At 37.8% G+C, this 20,067-nt stretch overlaps 2 protein-coding genes across 2 annotated transcripts in view; both read right to left on the bottom strand.

Annotated features, from left to right (window-relative positions):
• The window catches only part of map2k6 (mitogen-activated protein kinase kinase 6), a 32,251-nt gene extending 22,648 nt beyond the window's left edge, over nt 1-9,603 (bottom strand). The window contains exon 1 of the mRNA XM_048170447.1: nt 9,208-9,603. Within this exon, the coding sequence (XP_048026404.1) occupies nt 9,208-9,295 (88 nt within the window). The 5' untranslated portion in view covers nt 9,296-9,603. The remainder of the gene's footprint in view (nt 1-9,207) is intronic.
• A 1,116-nt stretch (nt 9,604-10,719) lies between these two features.
• On the bottom strand, nt 10,720-19,446 carry btbd17a (BTB (POZ) domain containing 17a). Its single transcript, XM_048170454.1, has 3 exons — nt 18,930-19,446; nt 16,553-16,835; nt 10,720-13,176 (listed from the first exon to the last, which is right to left on the bottom strand). Exons 1-3 carry the CDS (start codon nt 19,021-19,023, stop codon nt 12,090-12,092), a joined length of 1,464 nt encoding a protein of 487 aa, XP_048026411.1. The 5' UTR covers nt 19,024-19,446; the 3' UTR covers nt 10,720-12,089.
• Nucleotides 19,447-20,067: the final 621 nt, after the last annotated feature.

Here is a 20,067-nt window from a genome sequence, read left to right as displayed (position 1 = left end):
GAAAATGTTACAAAGCATAACATCCAATCCAAAGGGAGTTATTCTCTATATCAATAAGCAGCAGAGTTTATAAACTTCATGAAACGCCTTGATTACAGTCTTGAGTTTAGTTCAGGGAACGTACACGTCACAATATTCCTCATTTTAAAAATTCCCGCCCAAGGTATACACAAAAAAAGGGGGTGAAGCCTGGTTGAGTTGCGTTATAAGTGTTAAAACATTCATTAATAGTAAGGGGCATGACATTTCCCAAACACGCTCGAAGCGGTTGCAAACTTCACAACAGACTGATCCAGCTGACCAATCAGAGCACATTGCACTTTTCGGAAGGAGGGGCTTCAGAAAGGCAGGAACTAAACAGAGTGTTACTGACAGACTGAGAAGAAAGGTGCTGCAACAATGTAAATATGTGAAAAATTTTGTTTTTCTGAACATTCAAGCATGAAAACCTTTTCTAGTAGACCCCAAAAACAAAATCAAGACTTTGTAAAAGTGCATAACAGGTCCTCTTTAAACTCTAGAATGAAGTTGATTACGTTTTTTGATGATATTCTTCTCCAAGCATAGGAAGAGGCGTCTCAGTTCCATAATGCATGATCTGGTTGGCAGAATTAGAGCAAGGCAAAGGACTACCAGAGGGTGGAGTCCTCAACCTGTTACTCAATATCTACCCTGACATCTTCCACGAAACACTGCCGCAGTCACACGCAGTGCTCTCTATGTGATGTAAAGTCTTTTATTCAGCACTTAGCATAATTGATTATGACACATCATTTTGAAAACCAAACAGAAAACCACAACAAATGTGGGCATAAGAAACCAGCACAAAACTATAGGTGTTCATCTCACCATTTCTTTTAATGATGCCACCATTTTAAATTCAACAAGCAGGCTGTAGCTTACGGCAAATCACTCCACAAAATAAAGAAACGCATATTGAGTATTACAAGCTTTGTTATGAAATCTGAAAGGCTTTAATAAAAGCATAATTTTCATAAGAGTCCAGAGATCTGCATAAGGAGAATTTTGCACCACAGAATTTCATTTGATTTTTATTTTCTGCATGTGAGAGAGTTTGTGGGGTCAAGTAAGGGCTGCCTTAATATCGAACACATTTTGGCTTCATTGGACGACAAGAGAAAGCAATTTACTGCCCCCTGCAGAGAAGGGACCTCCCTTGGGTGCTGTAAATACTAAATCTTTTTTTTAAAGAAGGATACATGATGTAATCACTCTCTACAATAGCATAAATCACCAGGACCTTAATTTCAGTGGGTATTGTACACGATTTATTAATTCAAAGTGCAAGAAATTTCTGCACATTCTCTATAAAATATAGACAAGAACTCAAATTCCAAACAAATTTAAATAAAGAAGTTTACAAAACTCTAAATCATACAAATAACGAATAGCAGGAATAAGTGTAATAATATATATTATTTATTTTTGATAATTTTGTTTGTTTATGATTTAATGCCATGCCAGCTACAACGGCTATATTCATAGCGAGAACGAGATTTTTAAACAATGAAAAATTAAAATAGGTTTTTAGATTTGATAGATAGATAGATAGATAAATAGATAGATAGATAGATAGATAGATAGATAGATAGATAGATAGATAGAGAGATAGATAGAGAGATAGATAGAGAGATAGATAGAGAGATAGATAGAGAGATAGAGAGATGGATGATCAAAAACACAGTAAAAAATACACTAATATTGTAAAATGTAAAGCTTTCAGCATCATTACTGCAGTCTTCAGTGTCACATGATCATTCAGAAATCATTCTAATATGCTGATTTGGTACTCAAGAAACATTTCTTATTATTATCAATGTTAAAAACAGTTGTGCTGATTAATATTTCTGTGGAAACTGTAACATGTCTTTCAGGATTCTTTGATGTACAGAAAGTTTTTAAGAACAGCATTTATTTGAAATAGAAATCTTTTGCAACATTATAAATGTTTTTACTTTCACATGTGATCAATTTTATGCATCCTCTTCATTTTGAACAGTAGCATATTCTTATATATTTTATGTAAATAAGAATTTGTAAACATCTGCTGGGAAAAAGACATCCATCTAAATAAGAATTAAATCAATTTTGGATTGCTTTAAAATGCAAGTACACTATTCCCCCCATATGAGTCATTCAAGGAGATAGACGGCGTCTTTTTTAGAAATGTATTTCACACTAAGCACAATAAGCTAAATGCAGTCCTTTCTTGGAAAGCAACACTGTTGGTTATGCTATGGTAAGAGACACCCTGGCTGCCTTCAAGAGAAAACTCTAAACATGGTCAATTATTCAGAAGTCTGCAATAAGATGGATCAATGTCAGAATGCAGTTCTTGCGACCCAGCATAGCTCACATCCCACAGAAAAGAGAGAGAGAGAGAGAGAGAGAGAGAGAGAGAGAGAGAGAGAGAGAGAGAGAGAGAGAGAGAGAGAGAGAGAGAGAGAGAGAGAGAGAGAGGTGAAAAAAACAAAAACAAAACGACAGACAGAGAGGGGCCTCTAGACAGGGCCTCCCAGAGAGCCAATAGAATCATCATACTGGTCACTCCCAAGCGATTCAGCAGGAGGACACTCCCAAGCTTGACATTACCCCTTTAAAACATACTGCTTCTAAAATGCATGCAATGTATTGGAGACTGGGATGGAAACCTGCCAACTTGCAGACTGTGATTTGCATGCAAGTATCTATCTAGTGTGGATTCCATGCCCTGAATTGCAGCAAGCATGCATGCATTCACGCAAAAGCATTCTGGAGAGAGACAGGGCGGCATGGCCGTATTCTCCACACACACAGCAGAAAGGTGAAAGGTCTAGGGGGGATCAGCTACACAATGCTTGAAACAATCCTCATAGTATTGCATCAAAACAACACAGCAAGGCTGGACGGTCACCAACAATTGAGCTGTCACAAATAGGGGATTTAGTATCTCTGTGGTCTATTAGCATGACAAACGTGACAATTGCGCATGGCGGCAACATGCTGCATAGCAGCAGGCCGGGTTGCATGGCGGGGACATCGATTCGCTGTGTGCGCCACTGGTGCCAGCGCAAACTCAATGAACCAGGGTCCAACAAGCACAAGATAGACCCCCACTGACATAATCGCTTCCACCCAAAAAAACAGAGGCCAACTTTTAAAATGGTCTATGTGCATCTCCTCAAAAGTACTGTTTGCTTCAAATCAGCTTTGCAATCAGACTTTCAGTTTTCCTTCTGAGCTATGCACCTTTAAGGTATTTGCACACACAAAAAAAATGCAATCTACAGTGTCACATATGCTTCATAACAACATCATTTTAAAGCATGCATATGCATGGAAGGAAACTGACAAGCATAAATTCTTTATAATCCGCACATTTTAAGAAAAAGAAACATGAATTGCACTTGAAGGGATAGTTCACCAAAAAGCTGAGAATTCTTGGAACACAAAAGGACAAAAAAAAAAAATTTGTCCACACATTTTGAAATATATTCTGGAACACAAAAGAAAGAAATGCATACAGGTTTGGAACGGCATGAGGGTGAGTAAATTATTTTTGGGTGAAATAATGGTATCACTTTATTTTAATGTGTCCCTGTTACACAAATTACATGTATTTACTATGTTATTAACTATAAATTAGGCATAATTACATGCAACTGACCCTAATCCTATCCTAACCCTATAGTAAGTACATTATTATCACTCAGTACTTAAATGTATAATTACACTGTAACAGGGACACATTAAAATAAAATGTAACTGAAATATCCCTTTAAAGAGTCCCTATACAATATATTTCTATTTAAGTTTAAACTATAGTCGGACTATAACAAGCATTCCTTAAACATTACCCTTCACAATCCACTACCTGAACCCTTCCTGCTCCTCGTGCACAGGTAAAGCTGTGTTTGTTTGCATGACGCAAGGGTTGGTTCATAAGGATTTAGTTCCTCAAATGTTCCTCAGGTGTGTCACTGTTACACAACAACACAATTACTGCTCTTTCAACTCTGCAAAATCACCTCATTAGGGCGTCGGAATCACACATTCTTGAACCACGCCTACTAATATATGATCCATGAGTGTTCTGTTCTCAGAGTTTAAATGCTCCTGCGCTGCGGTCACTGCATGGATCGGAATGGACCCGGTATAACAGCTGCTGACCGTAGCTTTAATTTGAGCTTGTGCATGTGTGTCAATTCAGCCCAAGGTGCGAGAAACCTCACACACGGGCTCTATACAGTTCTTCTGTGAAAGAGCAAGGACATTAGATATGTTGCAAAGGCTCCATGGAGTGTAATTAAGGGGTCTAAGCATGCAGTGCTGAGAACCCTGTGTTTTTGACTGAATTATTATTATTATACTTTTTTCTGCCTAAAAAAAAAAACAAAAAAACAGAGAGTTCATTCCAAAATGTAAAAGATAGAAGAGTATGAAACATGCACCAGTATTACAGAGCTCAATATACTATAGGTTTTTGTTATACATCCATTTCTGTCATTAATTACTCAGCCTCATGTCGTTCCAAACCCATTAGACCTTGGTTCATCTTCGGAACACAAATTAAGATATTTTTGATGAAATCCAAGAGGTTTTTTTTTATCCGCAATGATAAATCCGCAATGAAATTACCACATTCGAGGTCCAGAAAAGTAGTAAAGACATCGTTAAAATAGTCCATGTGACTACTGACTACAGTGGTCCAACCTTAATGTTATGAAGCGACGAGAATACTTTTTGTGCACAAAAACCAAACATTCCCCTATGCTACTTTCATTGAAGAGCTTCCAGGTTCTACATCAGAATGCCGACTCAGTATCGGCACGACGCATGTGTGTGATGCTGACACAGGAGCCGTGGTTCTGGTGACACGTGAAATTCAGGTGGAGGGCAAGCAGTGAAAATTAGAATGGAAGAGATCTAGTAAAGTCCGTACTGTGCTGGGGTCTCATTTATAAAGCGTGCAAAGGTTGTGATCTATAAAAACAAACTTGACGGGAGAATGTGCGCACCTTTAAGCAAACTTTGAGCCGTGCGTACGCACATTCTGGAGACAAAAGTGATATGAATTGAGATAGTAGATGTGCTACTTTCGATCACTTTTCCAGTGACATGCTGCTTTAATGAAAGCGAGGAGCGCTGGGAGCACAATAATTCCTCTTTAAACTAAACTGCAGATGTTATGACAAAATATTTTTTCGAGAATGATGATCAGTGATGCACACTTAACTTCGATATTATGGAAGACACTGCTGGATTCGGTGGTCGACCGGTCCGTTGACCAGTTTGAATAGGTCCATTAATATCTTACTGTACAACCACAGCTGCAGGAGGTGTTGATGTCGTGTGAAGGATCTTCAAACAATTACCATTTGAAGGATATAATTTGAGGAAAACGGTAAGATTTGCATGTTTTCTTTTTAAAATACTTTGTCAGTGACGCGCCGAGTCAGACAATTGTTTTTACACTGCAATAAATAAGTAGGCCGATCTGTTTCCACTAAAAATAGCCTATAAACTTCCTAAAAGATATGTTCACCTTATCAGCAAAACTGCATAATTTTGATTTGAATTGTTTAAAACTATTAAAATACTAACTGGCCAGTGGAAATGAATGAATCAACTCTATTCTAAAACCTTTATCTGAAGTATTTTATACAATTTTGTTTTTATGGATATTTTGATATATTTATTCTAAAACATAAATAGGATATTGGATAGGGGTGTGACAAGATCTCGTGGCACGAGATCCCACGAGACTAATGTGACGAGATTTCTCGTCGAGGCGAAAAGTAGTCTCGTGATGTTGTTGCCATGACAGAGTGTTAGGATGATTAGGATAGAATATGCCACCGCTACGTTTACATTACGCCTCCACTGTCGTTTTGCTTTATATTTAAATAAAAAAAACATTTAATTCAGTTGGATAATGGTTGCCACCGCTCCATATTTACAGAGTTACGCGCTATCGCTAAAAGTGAAAGTAAACGCGAGCGCGCATTCAAACGCGATGTCAATACCCCGCATTTTGAAAGCAGCTCTCTGATGAATGCGAATATAAAAAATTAATAACAGTTTGAAATGACATTCATTACAAGATGATTAGTTAAAACATTTCAAATACACCTGCAGAATATTTTTTCTAGTCGTGTATTTCGCCATTGAGGATTTCTTAAAAATAGTGTGTAAAAATCTTGTCTCGTCTCGTGAACTCAATCTCTCATCTCGTCTCGTCTCGTGAGAAACCCGTCTCGTCACACCCCTAATATTGGATGATCTTTATCAATATAATGTGTGGCACAAATTGCATTTATAGTCCATATCTAATATTTTCCAATGTCTTGTACCTTTGACGGTGTTAACCGTGGTGTCACGTGGATGGGAATATGTATGGAAATTATATGCAGATGAGGTTATGCATAGTAAAACTCGGCGTCGTAAGCTCCATATATGGTGATTTCAGGGAGAAGACAGGGTTCAGATGCACGTACGCACAATCTTCCGCTGACTGGGATTTATAAAGGGATTTGTGCGCAGGTTCTGGCGTACGCATGGATTTATAAATCTAGCTTTTGCGCGTACGTACAATTTTAGTAGGGATCCTACGCACAGTTTTATAAATGAGACCCCTGGTTTAGTAAGATATAAACAGAAAATCACCACATATGTTGAATGAGATCCTTATGTTATGAAGAGGAACGATTTTTCTACTGAATTGAAAGACTAGACTGCCTTCGAGGCACTAGATTTTAAGAATATGAAGAATGTGAATCTGTCTGCTAAAGTTAGTGAGTTTAGGGCAGTATTTTTGATTTTCTGTGGTGATTGTGAAAAATGTCGCAATTGTAATTCATTCATGCTGAATCAAGAATTGCAACAGGAGCTCACATCATCGTTAAGGGAAAAAAAACTGGACTTTGTAATACAATTTTCGCCTTTTCTACGTGTAAAAACACTAAGGGAAGCAGGTTGAAGAGGTGATGGGAAGACGCCGTATAGCAAAACGAATAATGTCATGGTTTAATAAATAACATTATTTGCGAGTATTTACAAGCCGAGTGAGTGTCATGAGTATAACTTGTACGCAACCACTTCAAAACTGTTCACAAGCTTCTATGGGTTTGATTTTGGTTAACATTTGTTGAAATAAATACAAAAAAATACAGTGTGTCCGTGTCTGTCATAGACTGTAAAAAAGGGTGTCTGTCCGCTGAATGTGACCCTCCAATTCTCCTCCGTGGCCATATGGGAAAGTGAATATTATTTGCAAAGATTAAAACTACATTTACACCCTTTCAACAAAGAAATTGATCGACTTCTGTCAGTTTGTTGAACATTTATTTTTATTTATTTTTCTACCACATGATGGCTGAAGCAGCAGCGCGTGACACTGTTTTCATGGTAACCAGTTCAACAGTGTGAACGCAATTATACAAAACTTAAGTGAAAACACCAAATGATCATGATAAAATATCTTCTCTTTCCTGCAAACGATACCTTGAAGAATTTGGATATTTAACCAAGTCAAAAACAAAAAAGGGTAAGCAGGTATCCATATTCATTTCAGTATCAGCAGACTCAAAACGCTATAAAAAGGTTTCAACTTTTAAAGTAAAAAAAAAAAAACGATAAAAGTTACATAAACGTTAAAAGCTCCATGTGGTTTCTCGATTTGAGCAACCATAAACGTCGCAAAACGTAGGAATTTAGAGTTTGTAATAGGATTCCTATATAGAAAAGAGGGCACTCCCTGCCCTCCAGCCGCATTTCACGCTGCAATGAGGTCATGTGCAAACAACCTATACTGAGCTGGCATTCGGACATAAACATGGAAGCGCTGCACTGCATTCACTGCGTACGAGTCTGACATGGAAGAGAAGAAATTGTTGAATAAAGTTTGTTTTTTGCGCACAAAAAGTATTCTCGTCGATTCGTAACATCAAGGTTGAACCACTGTAGTCACGTTGACTATTTAACGATGTCTTTACTACCTTTCTGGACCTTAAATTAAGGTAATTGTGTTGCTTTCTATGAGGGATAAAAAAAAATAAAAAAAAACGTGGATTTCATCAAAAATATCTTAATTGGTGTTCCGAAGACAAGGGAAGGTCTTACAGGTTTGGAACGACATGAGGGGGAGTAATTTTGGGTGAACTAACCCCTTTAACAATGGTTGACTGCCACAAAACTTTGTGGGTCATTTTAAGAGCTTAGTCTGATGCAACATGCAAAGCTTCATGCAGTATGGCACTATAAGTGAAAAACATGAAAATGCATGCAACAAATTTGCATACAGTGAATATAATGGTTGTGCATGAACTGGTGCTAACAAATGGCAATAAAAAGACAACAGTGGTTTTAGAATACGGACAATTTTGTGAACTTATTTGCAACACTGAATACCAATAATAAGCAAATGAACAGTAATCTTGCATATATGAGATAGGAAGCAGCTTTTCGCTCGAGGGTTTGTGATTATTTTTGCATGGAGACTTGTGTAGCACATCTGAACCCTGTTCCTTAAACTGATTGCAGCAACAAAACTATATTTAGCTCCTTATTTTTGCAGCCTCTACCTATGCATTACTGCTGGAACAAAGCTTGCATGACAGAGCGTCCGAATAATTTTCCATTGCGCGCAACTAATAAAAATTGTTGCATGCTCAACATGGCATGCAAGCAGGCTGTCAGGTCCCTGTTTCCCCATTGCACTTGCACACTCAACAACCGTCGGCCAAAGTTTCGTGTTACCTAATGCACCTCGCATGCATCAACGACAGAAGTTGTACGGCCGAATTTAATCTGCAGACCGAAGCCGAGGCCGTCATGACGTCACAATCGAACATTGTTCGAGAGAAAATCGCCTCGTGCGCGTGAATAAATCGGGTGCGGACAGTGTTGCCATTGCACAATCACTTTTGCATTGCTGGCTAGGCAGTTCCTCAACGCGGAAAGAAGGCGTTTCTTTTAATAATCGCGGTAGAACAAGAATGCAAATAGCGCCTGTGCGAGTGTCTAAGGAGAGCATCGCCTTACCAGAAAATCTGCAAAAGGGCAGATCATTAAAACATGCATTGCAACTGATCAAACTTTTAATGCATTGGCCACGATGAAGCTGCAGCCGTGCACTTTGCAAGCCATGCAACGCTGGCTGCATTTCCGAGGTTTTGCACGGATCGGTTGAGTAAAAAAAGTACCTACCTCCTCTTGGCACGGACATCTCCCCTTTTGGGTTGGGGGAAGGGGAAGCACAAAAGACTTTGCCTTCCTTGTCGCTCCCTCCTTCCATCTATCCCTCGCAGTGAGGCTTCAAGCGGGCTTGCTTGCAACAAAGGTGCAAAATACAAGCCCCGATCTTCATGCACTCGGAGCCTTTGGGCGTCGGGTAACTTGTTCTCCGTGCAAAGGCTGGCCTTTCAATTGCACGCAACGAAAACGGGGAGATTTCTGCAACCGCTCTGCAAAGAAACCTCGGCAGGCACTTACATGATGGGCCAAGGCCAGCAGCTGAAAGCTCCTAACTTGGATCAGTGTGAGCCCCTGCTAACACACGTTCTTCCTGCCTGACGACGCCGGGGATCATGGGACTGGTAGTTTACACGTAATTGCTGTGCGCCGGGGAAAAAGGAGGAGTAGGCCTAATGCTAATGTGATTCTTTTCAGGCTAACAGGCAGATACGGTATTTCAGACAGATAAACAGGGTGTGAAGTACTTGATGAATGATGAATTACTTTGTTATGCTAATTTGTTCTAGTTCAGAATCTTATTATTTATAGTTATTGTTCCAATTCTCATTGTTTTGAACTATTTTAGTACTTTATGTACTAGAAGAATCGCTACAAGAAACACTTTTTTGGGGGGAAACTTGGATGTTACAATTAGAAATCAATTTCTTTTGTCATTAATTGAGGTTACACATTTTAATTATTAATTCATCCCATATTTATATAAATTAAAATATCACTGATTAGCTACAACTAAACAAAAACTATGAACAACCAGTCAATATTAGAACTATTTAAGTTGGCTATATAAGATTCGTGCGATTTAACGAAAAATATTGGTTAATTTCCAGTTGGACATGACGTTCTTTTGACAGATTAATTTATAACCCTTCTTGATTTATAAGTGTTTTTGATTCACTTAAATGAACCGACTCATTAAGAGTCATTCTTTTGTTAATCGAACTACATTAAAGGGATAGATCACCCAAAAATGACATTTTTGTCATCATTTACTCACCCTCAAGTAATTCGAACCCTGTATACATTTCTTTGTTTTCTTTGTCAAGCAGATCTCGCCCACCATTGACTACCATAGTAGGGAAAAAAAATACTATGGTAGTCAATGAGGGGCGAGATCTGCTTGGTTACAAACATTCTCCCAAATATCTTCCTTCATGTACAGTAGAACAAAGACATTTATACAGGTTTGAAACAACTTGAGGGTGAACAAATGATGACAAAATTTTCAATTTTGGGTGAACTATCGCTTTAATTGTTGATTCAGTAAAAAGAACCGTTTCATTCTGAATAGAACAACACTGGTCGCTGGTACTTGACAGTTTCCCTACATCTCTGCTAAGGGCACTTCAATATAAAGTGTGACCTCTTAAGAACTGAAGTGTCTTAAGTCTTTGTCTTCTTTCTTTTACACTCATAATCAATGATGGACTCAAACTTTGTGTAAGCATCATTTTATTGTGTGGTCTTCAAAGGAGAGTGAATAAATATAGGCTACTCGTGATCTCGACATGCAAGGAAACTTGACTAAAAAAAAAAAATATTAGTGTGGGCATAAAGATAAGAAAAAAACTAACTAAGAATTTTATATATTAAATAACTTGCACAACTGTGACATTTCAAGACATTACAGGTTTGAAAGAGATGTGATATTTTCATTATATTTACAGTAGCACCATGGAACTTTAAATGTTAAGAACTATGTTGTTATTATGGCAAAATTCTATTTTTTGTTTTAAAGCAGTCATAATAATATGATTTACAGTATGTTATGCTGAATAAAACAGTCTTTTCTCTTTCTCCAGTTTGGACATGATGTTGTGTTGATTATACATGCATGATTATACATGCATGATTTAGGGCTTCTGCCTAATTGAGTTGAAAAATACCTGTGATATGAGTAATATTTGGCACACAAAGTGTATGTCACACCCAATATTAAAGTAAAAATTTGGTCAAAAATCAAAATACTGTCATAATTGACTAAACTTTCCTTTCTTACGTGGAACGCAAAAGAAGATATTTATAAGAATGTACAAGCTGCTCTTCTCTCTACAATGCCAGTGGATGGAGACCACAGCTAACAATTTTCAACTTTTTATGGTGTTTTTGTCCTTTTTAGAGCTTGACAGCTCCTGGTCCCATTCCACTTTCATTGTAAGAGAGCAGTGTTAACATTCTTCAAAACATTTCCTTTTGTATTCCATGGGAGAAAGAGTCATACAAATTTGGAATGACAAGAGGGTGAGTAAATAATGACAGAATTTTCTTTTTTGTGGGAACTAACCCTTTAATTTCATACATGTGGACTAACCATGCGTTCACACCGCCGCCAGCGAGAGCGTCAAAGTGACAGGAAGTCATTCATTTTCAATATGAGCCGGCGACGAGGCGCGTCTTGGATGGTGAGAACGTCGAGGAGAGTTGAAGTCAGGTCAACTTTATGGTAATGAGCTATGACGCGGTTTAGCAGCAACCAATCGGAATGTAGAGGTCCTCGCTTGAGAGGATTCCGATTGGTTGCCACAACTTGTCATTTACTTTGACCCTCCTGCCGGCGGCGTTTTGAACGCACAGTACAGCATTGTTGGCAGGGCAGCCAAGGCGAATTTTGACACTCTCGCCGGTGGCAGTGTGAACGCACAGTAAGACGTTTCATTTTTTTGACACTTTTTTCCCCAGAGTAAACCTCTAACTTACAATACATTATAAGGACAGTGGAGATGCACTTCATTAGTCTTAATCACACTAGACGCACTAAAAGTTTTCTTCCCTGTATCAAAAAAAGTATAGACCTTCTAAATCATGCATGTGTATCCTACTTCAATGTGCCTGTTACATTATTTTTTGGTTGCTATGAGAGTCTGGTAAATAGGCTTCACAATGATGTGCAAGTACAGCGATCCATCCACCAGGTACTCGGATGTGCGATACTGCAGGTCCACGTCAGCCAGGAAGTCCCCCACCTCCTCTGTGCTTTGGTGGAAACCGAAGATATGCCGCACCACAAGCTTGCCCTTCTGCTTTGTCAAGATGAGCAGAGTCTTTTGGAAGCTTACACCTGCAAAATCTGCACTGGAAGTAGCAGGTGTGATGATGATACGAGGCCGGGCAATTCCACTTCCTCCATCGGGCCGCGGTGGCTGCATGGCGCCCTGCTCGGTGTACATGGGCCGCATGCTGAGAGGGAGCCAGCGGGGTGAGAACAGGGCGTTCCACGTCACCCGCTTACTGGAGTCAAATCCGCTCGGACCCAACTGGGTCTGGAAACTGGTGCTACGGTCATCCCGTGCCGGGTTGCTTATGATCCACTGAGACCCCCACATGGATGAGAGATAGTTGCGGGGCACGAAGAGGCTGCAGTTCACGTCGAAGAACTTGGCCAGCTGAAGGGGTGAAGCTGAATGGAACTGATACGACAGGTAGAGAAGATTGCGCACCGACTCGTGGTAGCGCGTCATGATCGGCGACTGTCGCTGCAAGCGAAACAGTTCACGTGGAGGGATCATGGTGTAGCGCACCAGTTGAAGGGCATTCTCTGCTGTCAGGCTGTCCGGGTCATTCTGGGTGATCCAGATTTCAAGCGCCTCAAACAGTTCCAGCTCGCTCTTCAATACTAAATCAGAGCGCTGCAGGAGGGTCATTAGCAATTCAGCACTAACCGACGGCCATTCTGCACTCTGAAGCACCGATGTCAGATTCCACGATAAAAACTGAAGGCAGCTGTCTCTCAGTGCCGTGTCGCCAACCGTCACGGCGTACTGGTACCAACTCACCACATGACCGCCAAGAGAATCGCTGGCCAGGTTCTGGCTCATGTACTGGGTTAGTCCTTGCTGGAGGCTGGAGATGCCGTACTTGGTTGCCAGTCTGTGCAGTGGTGTGGCCTGGTCCAACTGCAATGAGAGTTCACCACAATACAGATATCTGCAAAACAGAAGAAAATTCGTTCATCAAATAGTGTATCTTATAGGAATTTTTAGGGCTGGTACGATACATCGATTCTCGGTCGATACAATGAATCTGGATCAATCCTGATACTTTCTCTCTGTAATCGATTGCGAGCTTAGTTTTAACAGCAGATGGCGCTCTAGGCTAGTTTTCAACCGCACACTCTCAAACGCTCACGAAGAAGACTGCTGGACAGCGCTCGTCGAGTCATATAAGTGGTTAAATATACTTGCACCTCGGCTCAGAATGCTTTTATGATGCGAGATTTGTAATTCGCTTCAACCTTTTCAAACTTTATGAATGATTATTTTAGGTTTAAGTGGTGTGTGTAAAAGAATTGGAAGCAGACAGCGTGACACAGAGTGTTTCTAAAGCACGTTTAGTAGTGCCATCTGCTGTTTAAAGGCAGGAACACGCCAACTAACAAGTGGCGATGAAAGCAGGCTGCAGGGTTGGCTCACGTCGGCAGCGTCTGGGTCCAAAGTTGGCCTGACACACCAAACCGACGCTTGACAGCCGACGGCCAAGTAGCACGTCCGTTCTGCGCCTGCGCAAGATGAAATGCCTTTTCGTACCAGTAGGTGGCGGTATCTGAACAGCCAATCAGAATGATCAGATGGCCCGAGGGACCGACGAGCTCCCAAAAGAAAGCGGACGAGGACCAACTTCAGCCAACGGTGTGGAACGGTGTGGAAACTTAGTCGGCCGACGGACAAAAACTGCCCGACGGCCGACCATCAGCTTGGTGTGTTCCTGCCTTAAAAACTAGAAACGATTCGAGAGAGAATCGTGATACATCTGAAAATATCAGAATCGCTCCAGATTCTTCATATTGCGAATCGAGATTCGATGAATTGTACCAGCTCTAGGAATTTTAAATTTCAGTTCAGTGTCTGAGCTTGAATTGAACAAGAAACAGAACTGTAATTTATCATTTTATTATATTATAATCAGTGTTTGGGGTAACGCATTACAAGTTACATGAGTTATGTAATCAGATTACTTTTTTAAAGCAACAAGTAAATTAACACATTACTTTTAAATTTACTACAAAATATCTTGTTACTTTTTCATATAAGTAATGCAGGTTACTTTGTTTTCCCATTTATTGACTGATGCCTCTCCTGCAATAATTATATATGTTAAATAATACAATATTAACAGTGTCTTTGCTGCTGACCTTCGATGATCAAATGTAAGCATACCAATAAGCAAAAATGACTTTAGTTAAACATCACATTTGTGTTTCATTTTTTTTTTTTTGTATTGCTGAGGAGCGTTGAACTTTCTTCTCCTGCGATCCAGAATGGCAGCACAGCTGAAAGGTTTATTTGAGCTGCGCCCTCTGCTGTGCAGGCGTGATTTTGCATTTCTTTTAGCCTCAGGATTATTCACTTTTTGTATTATTTTTGCCAAAAATAAAACATTTTTTGTTATTAAAAAACAAGCAAGCAAGCTTAGCCTATGTGTGAGAAAACGTAACGCAAAAGTAACAACACGTTACTTTTTTTTTTAAAGTAATGCATTTAGTTACTTTTTTAGGAAATAACAATATTGCAACACATTACTTTTAAAAGTAACTTTTCCCAACACTGATTATAATTATAATTATTATTAGTAGTAGTAGTAGCATTTGCTATTTGTATATATATTACTTACTTTTTAAACCTTAATTTTATTTCATATTTAATAACTAATTTATTTTATAAACTTAGCTGTGGTGAACATTTTGGCTGTATTAGTTGTTTTGGCTGTAGCATTAAAAATATTTGTCATTATTTACAAAACTTGTATTTCCTTTTATTCACAGAACACAGGAGGAGATATACATAGCAGAATATTTAGTAAATTATTGTTTAATAAATCAACTTTATTAACGATTTATTTACATTGTAGTGAACATTCTGGCTGTATTAGTTGTTTAGGCTGTAGGTTTAAGGAATATATGTCATAATTTACAAAGCTTTTATTTCCTTCATAGAAAACAAAAGGAGATATGCATAGCAGAATATTTAATACATTCATATTTAATAAATAAATTACCTTTATTAAAGATTTATTTTTATAAAGCTAGCTGACAACACTGTGGTTGTATTAATGGTTTTGGAAGTAGTTTTGAGAAATGTTTCTAATTGGTTGTTAAAAAAAAAAAAAAAAAAGTCTACTACATGATTATTCAAAATTAATGATGTAAGTATTTATGTTTTGTCTCTGAACTTGCAATTCCTCTTCCTGTCATTCCTATTTGAATTCCAATACAGCTTCCTTTGGGGTGTGTCCAATTCAATTCATATTTAATGTCATGAACTGAAAGGGAGCCAACATTTTGTCATTTGAGGCGTCTATTGGTTCTGTGAGCCAAACTGGATTGTTAACTGATAAAATAATATCATTTTCTACAATAAAAATATAAATCTGTTTAATAATAATCCATTTCTCTTGGCTGAGTGAACTTTTTGTTCTCTACCATTGTAGTTTAATGCTGTCACTCCGTCTCCAACATAAATTTGCCTTGTTTTCCTCTTTTGCTGCTGATTGTATCTTTGTTGTCTTATCCTTTGGATCACTATAAAGGAAATAATACCCCAAACAAAAAACTTCAGCTCATTCAAAATAAATGAGTAGGCGGCATGTGCTCTTGTAACCAAAACATCTTCTCACGCTAGCTTCACTTCACCATTGTAACTTTGCCCTGTTTGGCCGTTCTCATTGTAAAGGTGCTTTACAAAAGTGCAGAGAGTTCATTTTTAAATATTGCTGTTGTGTTTCATTGATATTATCTCCTGTTGGGTCTAAGCAGCTGACAGCAGGAAGGTTGCAGTTCCACCATTGGCCATTAGAGAGAGTCTTGGATATGTGTGGGATGGGAATGTTCCCATTACTTGTCATGACATGTTTTGGGATGGTACAACACTGCAGACTTTTTCCTTAAATGTAAATTTTGCAGTTCTATAAACTCAGTTTTATAAAGTGCATCAGTCCTACCCAACTCACATGCTTTTCTTTTAAAGAAAATACTTATGATGCTTTACAGTTCTTGTCTTGGTTTGACCTAAATAATAATAATAATAATAATAATAATAAAATGTGCTCGTTGCTTTATTTTTTCTTTTAGTTTGTTTTCTTTTGTTATTTTATTTTAACACAAAAAGAGCCATTTTAATGCTCTTTTCCATATAAGATTGATTAATAGTGACAACCGCAGTGAAGTGTAATATTTTTTATCCATTTTCAAGCTTGGCATATATATATATATTTATTTATTTATATATGTATAGACAGACAGACAGACACAGATAGATAGATAGATAGATAGATAGATGTCAACATTTCCCAACTCAATGCTTCTCACCTGATAAATTTATCAAACACAGCAGTGCATTCTGCTATTTCTCGCAGCACTAGCGTGCTACTATTGCGGTTTCTCAGCATCTCTTCAAACACTCGGCTCTGCAGCGAAAGCACCAGCGTGTGGGCTTGGATCACCTTGACCTCATCCGCATTCACTGTTTCCACACGTAGGGAAATGTCACTGTTATTCCCCAGCATTAGAAGGCCCTCCAGCCGTGCCACCAGCCCCTGCGAGTGACTGATGACTTCTGTGGTGCCTTCTTCCAGTCTCTCTGCCCTCAAACCTGCAGAGCGACAGGGAAAGAGGTGTAATTATTCATGTCCAGTGACTGGTGATGGGTGTCACAGTATGTGCGTTTGTAGATAATCCAAGGGAAAGAGATCTCGAATAAAAACACAGAAGCATTACACACTTACAACATAACGTCATCACAAGACAAAGAACACAGGCAAACTAAGGGCTTAAATACAGAAGGGAGATCATTAACAGAACAGGGAACAGGTGTAACTCAGTTAACAATGTGCATGTGCATAATGTGTTCATTCTATAGGTGCGTAGTTTTTCTTTACAAAGTGACATCATCAACTACTGGCCTGGCAGCATAATACAGCGTTTTTAATAGTTTACGCGGATCTGTGTGAACGGGGAACGTTGTCGTCTGTACGCAAAAAAAAAGAAATGCGTTTTTCCGTTTTTAGCACATCGTTGTCGTGTAAACCTACCCTAAACATAACCGTTACAATGAGGACCAAACCCCAAACTGTAGCTACAAACTGACTAATAATCTAGGTTTAGTTTGATTTGTTGAATAGAAAGTGCAACGAGTAAGTAATTCAATCCATTATGTTTTGCAGTTGTTGTATTGATTGTACTGTAGTTCAATCCATTCATATATATATACAAAAGATAATGATCAGCAAGTTTTTTATGCTCACCAAGGCTGCATATATTTGATCAAAAATACAGTAAAATTATAATATTGTTAAATATTATTACAATTTAAAATAACTCCATTAAATAAAATGTAATTCCTTTGATGACAAAGCTGAATTTTCAGCATCATTATTCCAGTCTTTAGTGTCACATGATCCTTCAGAAATCATTCTAATATGATGATTTGCTGCTAGACAGGCATTTTATTATTATAATATCAATGTTGAAAACAGTTGTGAAGCTTAATTATATATATATATATATATATATATATATATATATATATATATATATATATATATATATATATATATATATATATATATATATATATATATATATATATATATTAAGCTTCACAACTGTTTTCAGCATTGATATTATAATAATAATACTTAAATAATACTTATAATAGTTATATTAATAATAATAATAATAATAATAATAATATTTTTTTTTTTGGAAACATGACAATTTTTTTAAATATTTTATGAATAGAGAACACAAAAGAACAGCATTTACAAGATAAAATCACATACTAAATATAATTTATTATATATTTTATTATGAATTATAATCTTATAAATATAGATATGATTATCTTAAACATTTCTTCTTCATTTTATGTCATAATTTTTATGTTTTAGATTTTCAGAACTTTCTTCCAGGTTTAAATTAGATTATTTCTCACCAAAGAATTTGAACTTGCATGTTTCGATGTTAATTTGCAGTGTTTCCTCTTTTCCATTGTTCATATTACACATACAGTAGAACTGTCTTAACCGTCTTGTTTTTCCATAAGGGAACAAGTGTTTTTAAACAGAATGTGTTTTCATGGCTCTGCACCCTCAAAATGATCATCCAACTTCCGTTGTGCATTTCCTTGAATGCTGGTCCGGGTGTCATTGCAGAGTTCTCAGAAATACCATCATGCATTTGTTTGTGTTGGTGTTGTGTGTGCGTGAACAAACCACTTATAGCGCCCTGGTTTCCTATTACTTGTTTCCACATAAAGTACAAGCCGTTATGAATCATACAACAGGTTCGTAATGAAATACAACAGAAATCAAAGGAAAGTCTTAATTGCTGATGATGGGTTAATTGTTTTTCATCAAATTAAAACATTGTAATGGTCTTTTACTAGCCAGACGTGATTAGGTACATCATTGTATTTGATAGATAATAATTGGACATTATTTTTCATGCTAGAACATGCTTTCATATTAAAAAAAAGCATGATCTTGATAAATTGAAGATCACCTTTTTCACAACTGATATGTTAAAATGTCTCTTAACATGCAACTTTGCAAAGTGCAGATTTTTTTTTTTTCATCCAGCAGATGAAACCCGGAGTTCTGGATATCTCCATCCACAAATCCAATATTTCTGACATTATGTCCAAACATTGCATCTATCATCTGGGAGAAAGTCCAAGTCACCTTACCTCCACGGACAGGTTGCACATGCGACCCGATGGCCAACAGCAAGAAGAGCAGGTAAACATGGGCAAGCAACCCTTTTCCCAACAAATAAGCCATCTTTTCTTGTCCGATTGTGGATTTGATCTCCTACTCTCTTTTCTGTCTCTATTCTATATTTTCGTCAGTTTTCTTTCTCTTTTCAACCCTCTACTCTTCCTTGATTTAATTGTCTTTCTTCTGTTTCCTCCTCCTCCTCCTCCTCTTCAGTAGATGATGGATAGTCTGTCGGCCCCCTTTATGTGGCATATAGACTATGGTGCATAACTAGTATGTAGGTTACTGGTTGTTTTGGGTTAGTTCCACCCTCACAGTATCCTATCGATCAGTGGAACCTGTGGGGGGTGGGGAGTTCGTTTTGGTGGGCAGGAACGCCAGTTGCCATGACAACGGCTTTGATTTTGACTTTTCCCTTTTTCAATGTTGTATGACATACATCCAGAGGAGGCCTCAGCTGTTCGGGCACAGCAAGCGTGGAATTCTAATCTTGAACTGTAATTGTAACTGATAGTTTCAAGTCTGTTTATGCAAATCTGCATGCATAAATGAATGCATGGGCTCTTTATATATTTTAATAAAACGTGGCTTTCTATGCAGTATAAACACAAATTTGTTTGCTACATGGCTATAGAAAACAGGTTGTGGCATTTCTTTTTGCAAAAAAAAAACAAAAAAACACTTCAGAATTAAAATTTCCTGATAATTTACTCACCCTTATGTCATCCAAGATGTTTATGTCTTTCTTTCTTCAGTCGAAAAGAAATTTCGAGGAAAACATTCTAGGATTTTTCTCCATATAGTGGACTTCACCAGGGTACAACGGGTTGAAGGTCCAAATAACAGTTTCAATGCAGCTTCAAAGGGCTCTACGCGATCCCAGCTGAGGGAAAAAAAGAATAAAGAACCTTTTGTTCATTGAAAAGTTTAAATGGCTATTAAAGGTTCTTCATGGAACCATATATTCTAATATAGAACATAAAAATATAAGTTAAAGGGATAGTTTGCCCCAAAATGAGAATTCTGTCATCATTTACCCATCCCCATATCATTTTTGTATGTATTTCTTTCTTCTGTGAAACACAAAAGACCATATTTTGAAAAATA

The sequence above is a fragment of the Megalobrama amblycephala genome, linkage group LG20 (assembly GCF_018812025.1).
Source record: "Megalobrama amblycephala isolate DHTTF-2021 linkage group LG20, ASM1881202v1, whole genome shotgun sequence".
Classification (NCBI taxonomy): domain Eukaryota; kingdom Metazoa; phylum Chordata; class Actinopteri; order Cypriniformes; family Xenocyprididae; genus Megalobrama; species Megalobrama amblycephala.
The sequence above is the reverse complement of the archived record's forward strand: the minus strand, read 5'-3'. Positions and strand labels throughout refer to the sequence as shown.

What these genes read in the sequence shown, in the direction of transcription:
- btbd17a (XM_048170454.1), bottom strand. Translation starts at nt 19,023, where the DNA reads ATGGCTTATTTGTTGGGAAAAGGGTTGCTTGCCCATGTTTACCTGCTC. An exon ending in TGTGCAACCTGTCCGTGGAG is followed by an intron (nt 16,836 to 18,929) that starts GTAAGGTGACTT and finishes GTCGCTCTGCAG; the next exon opens with GTTTGAGGGCAGAGAGACTG. An exon ending in GTGTTTGATAAATTTATCAG is followed by an intron (nt 13,177 to 16,552) that starts GTGAGAAGCATT and finishes TCTGTTTTGCAG; the next exon opens with ATATCTGTATTGTGGTGAAC.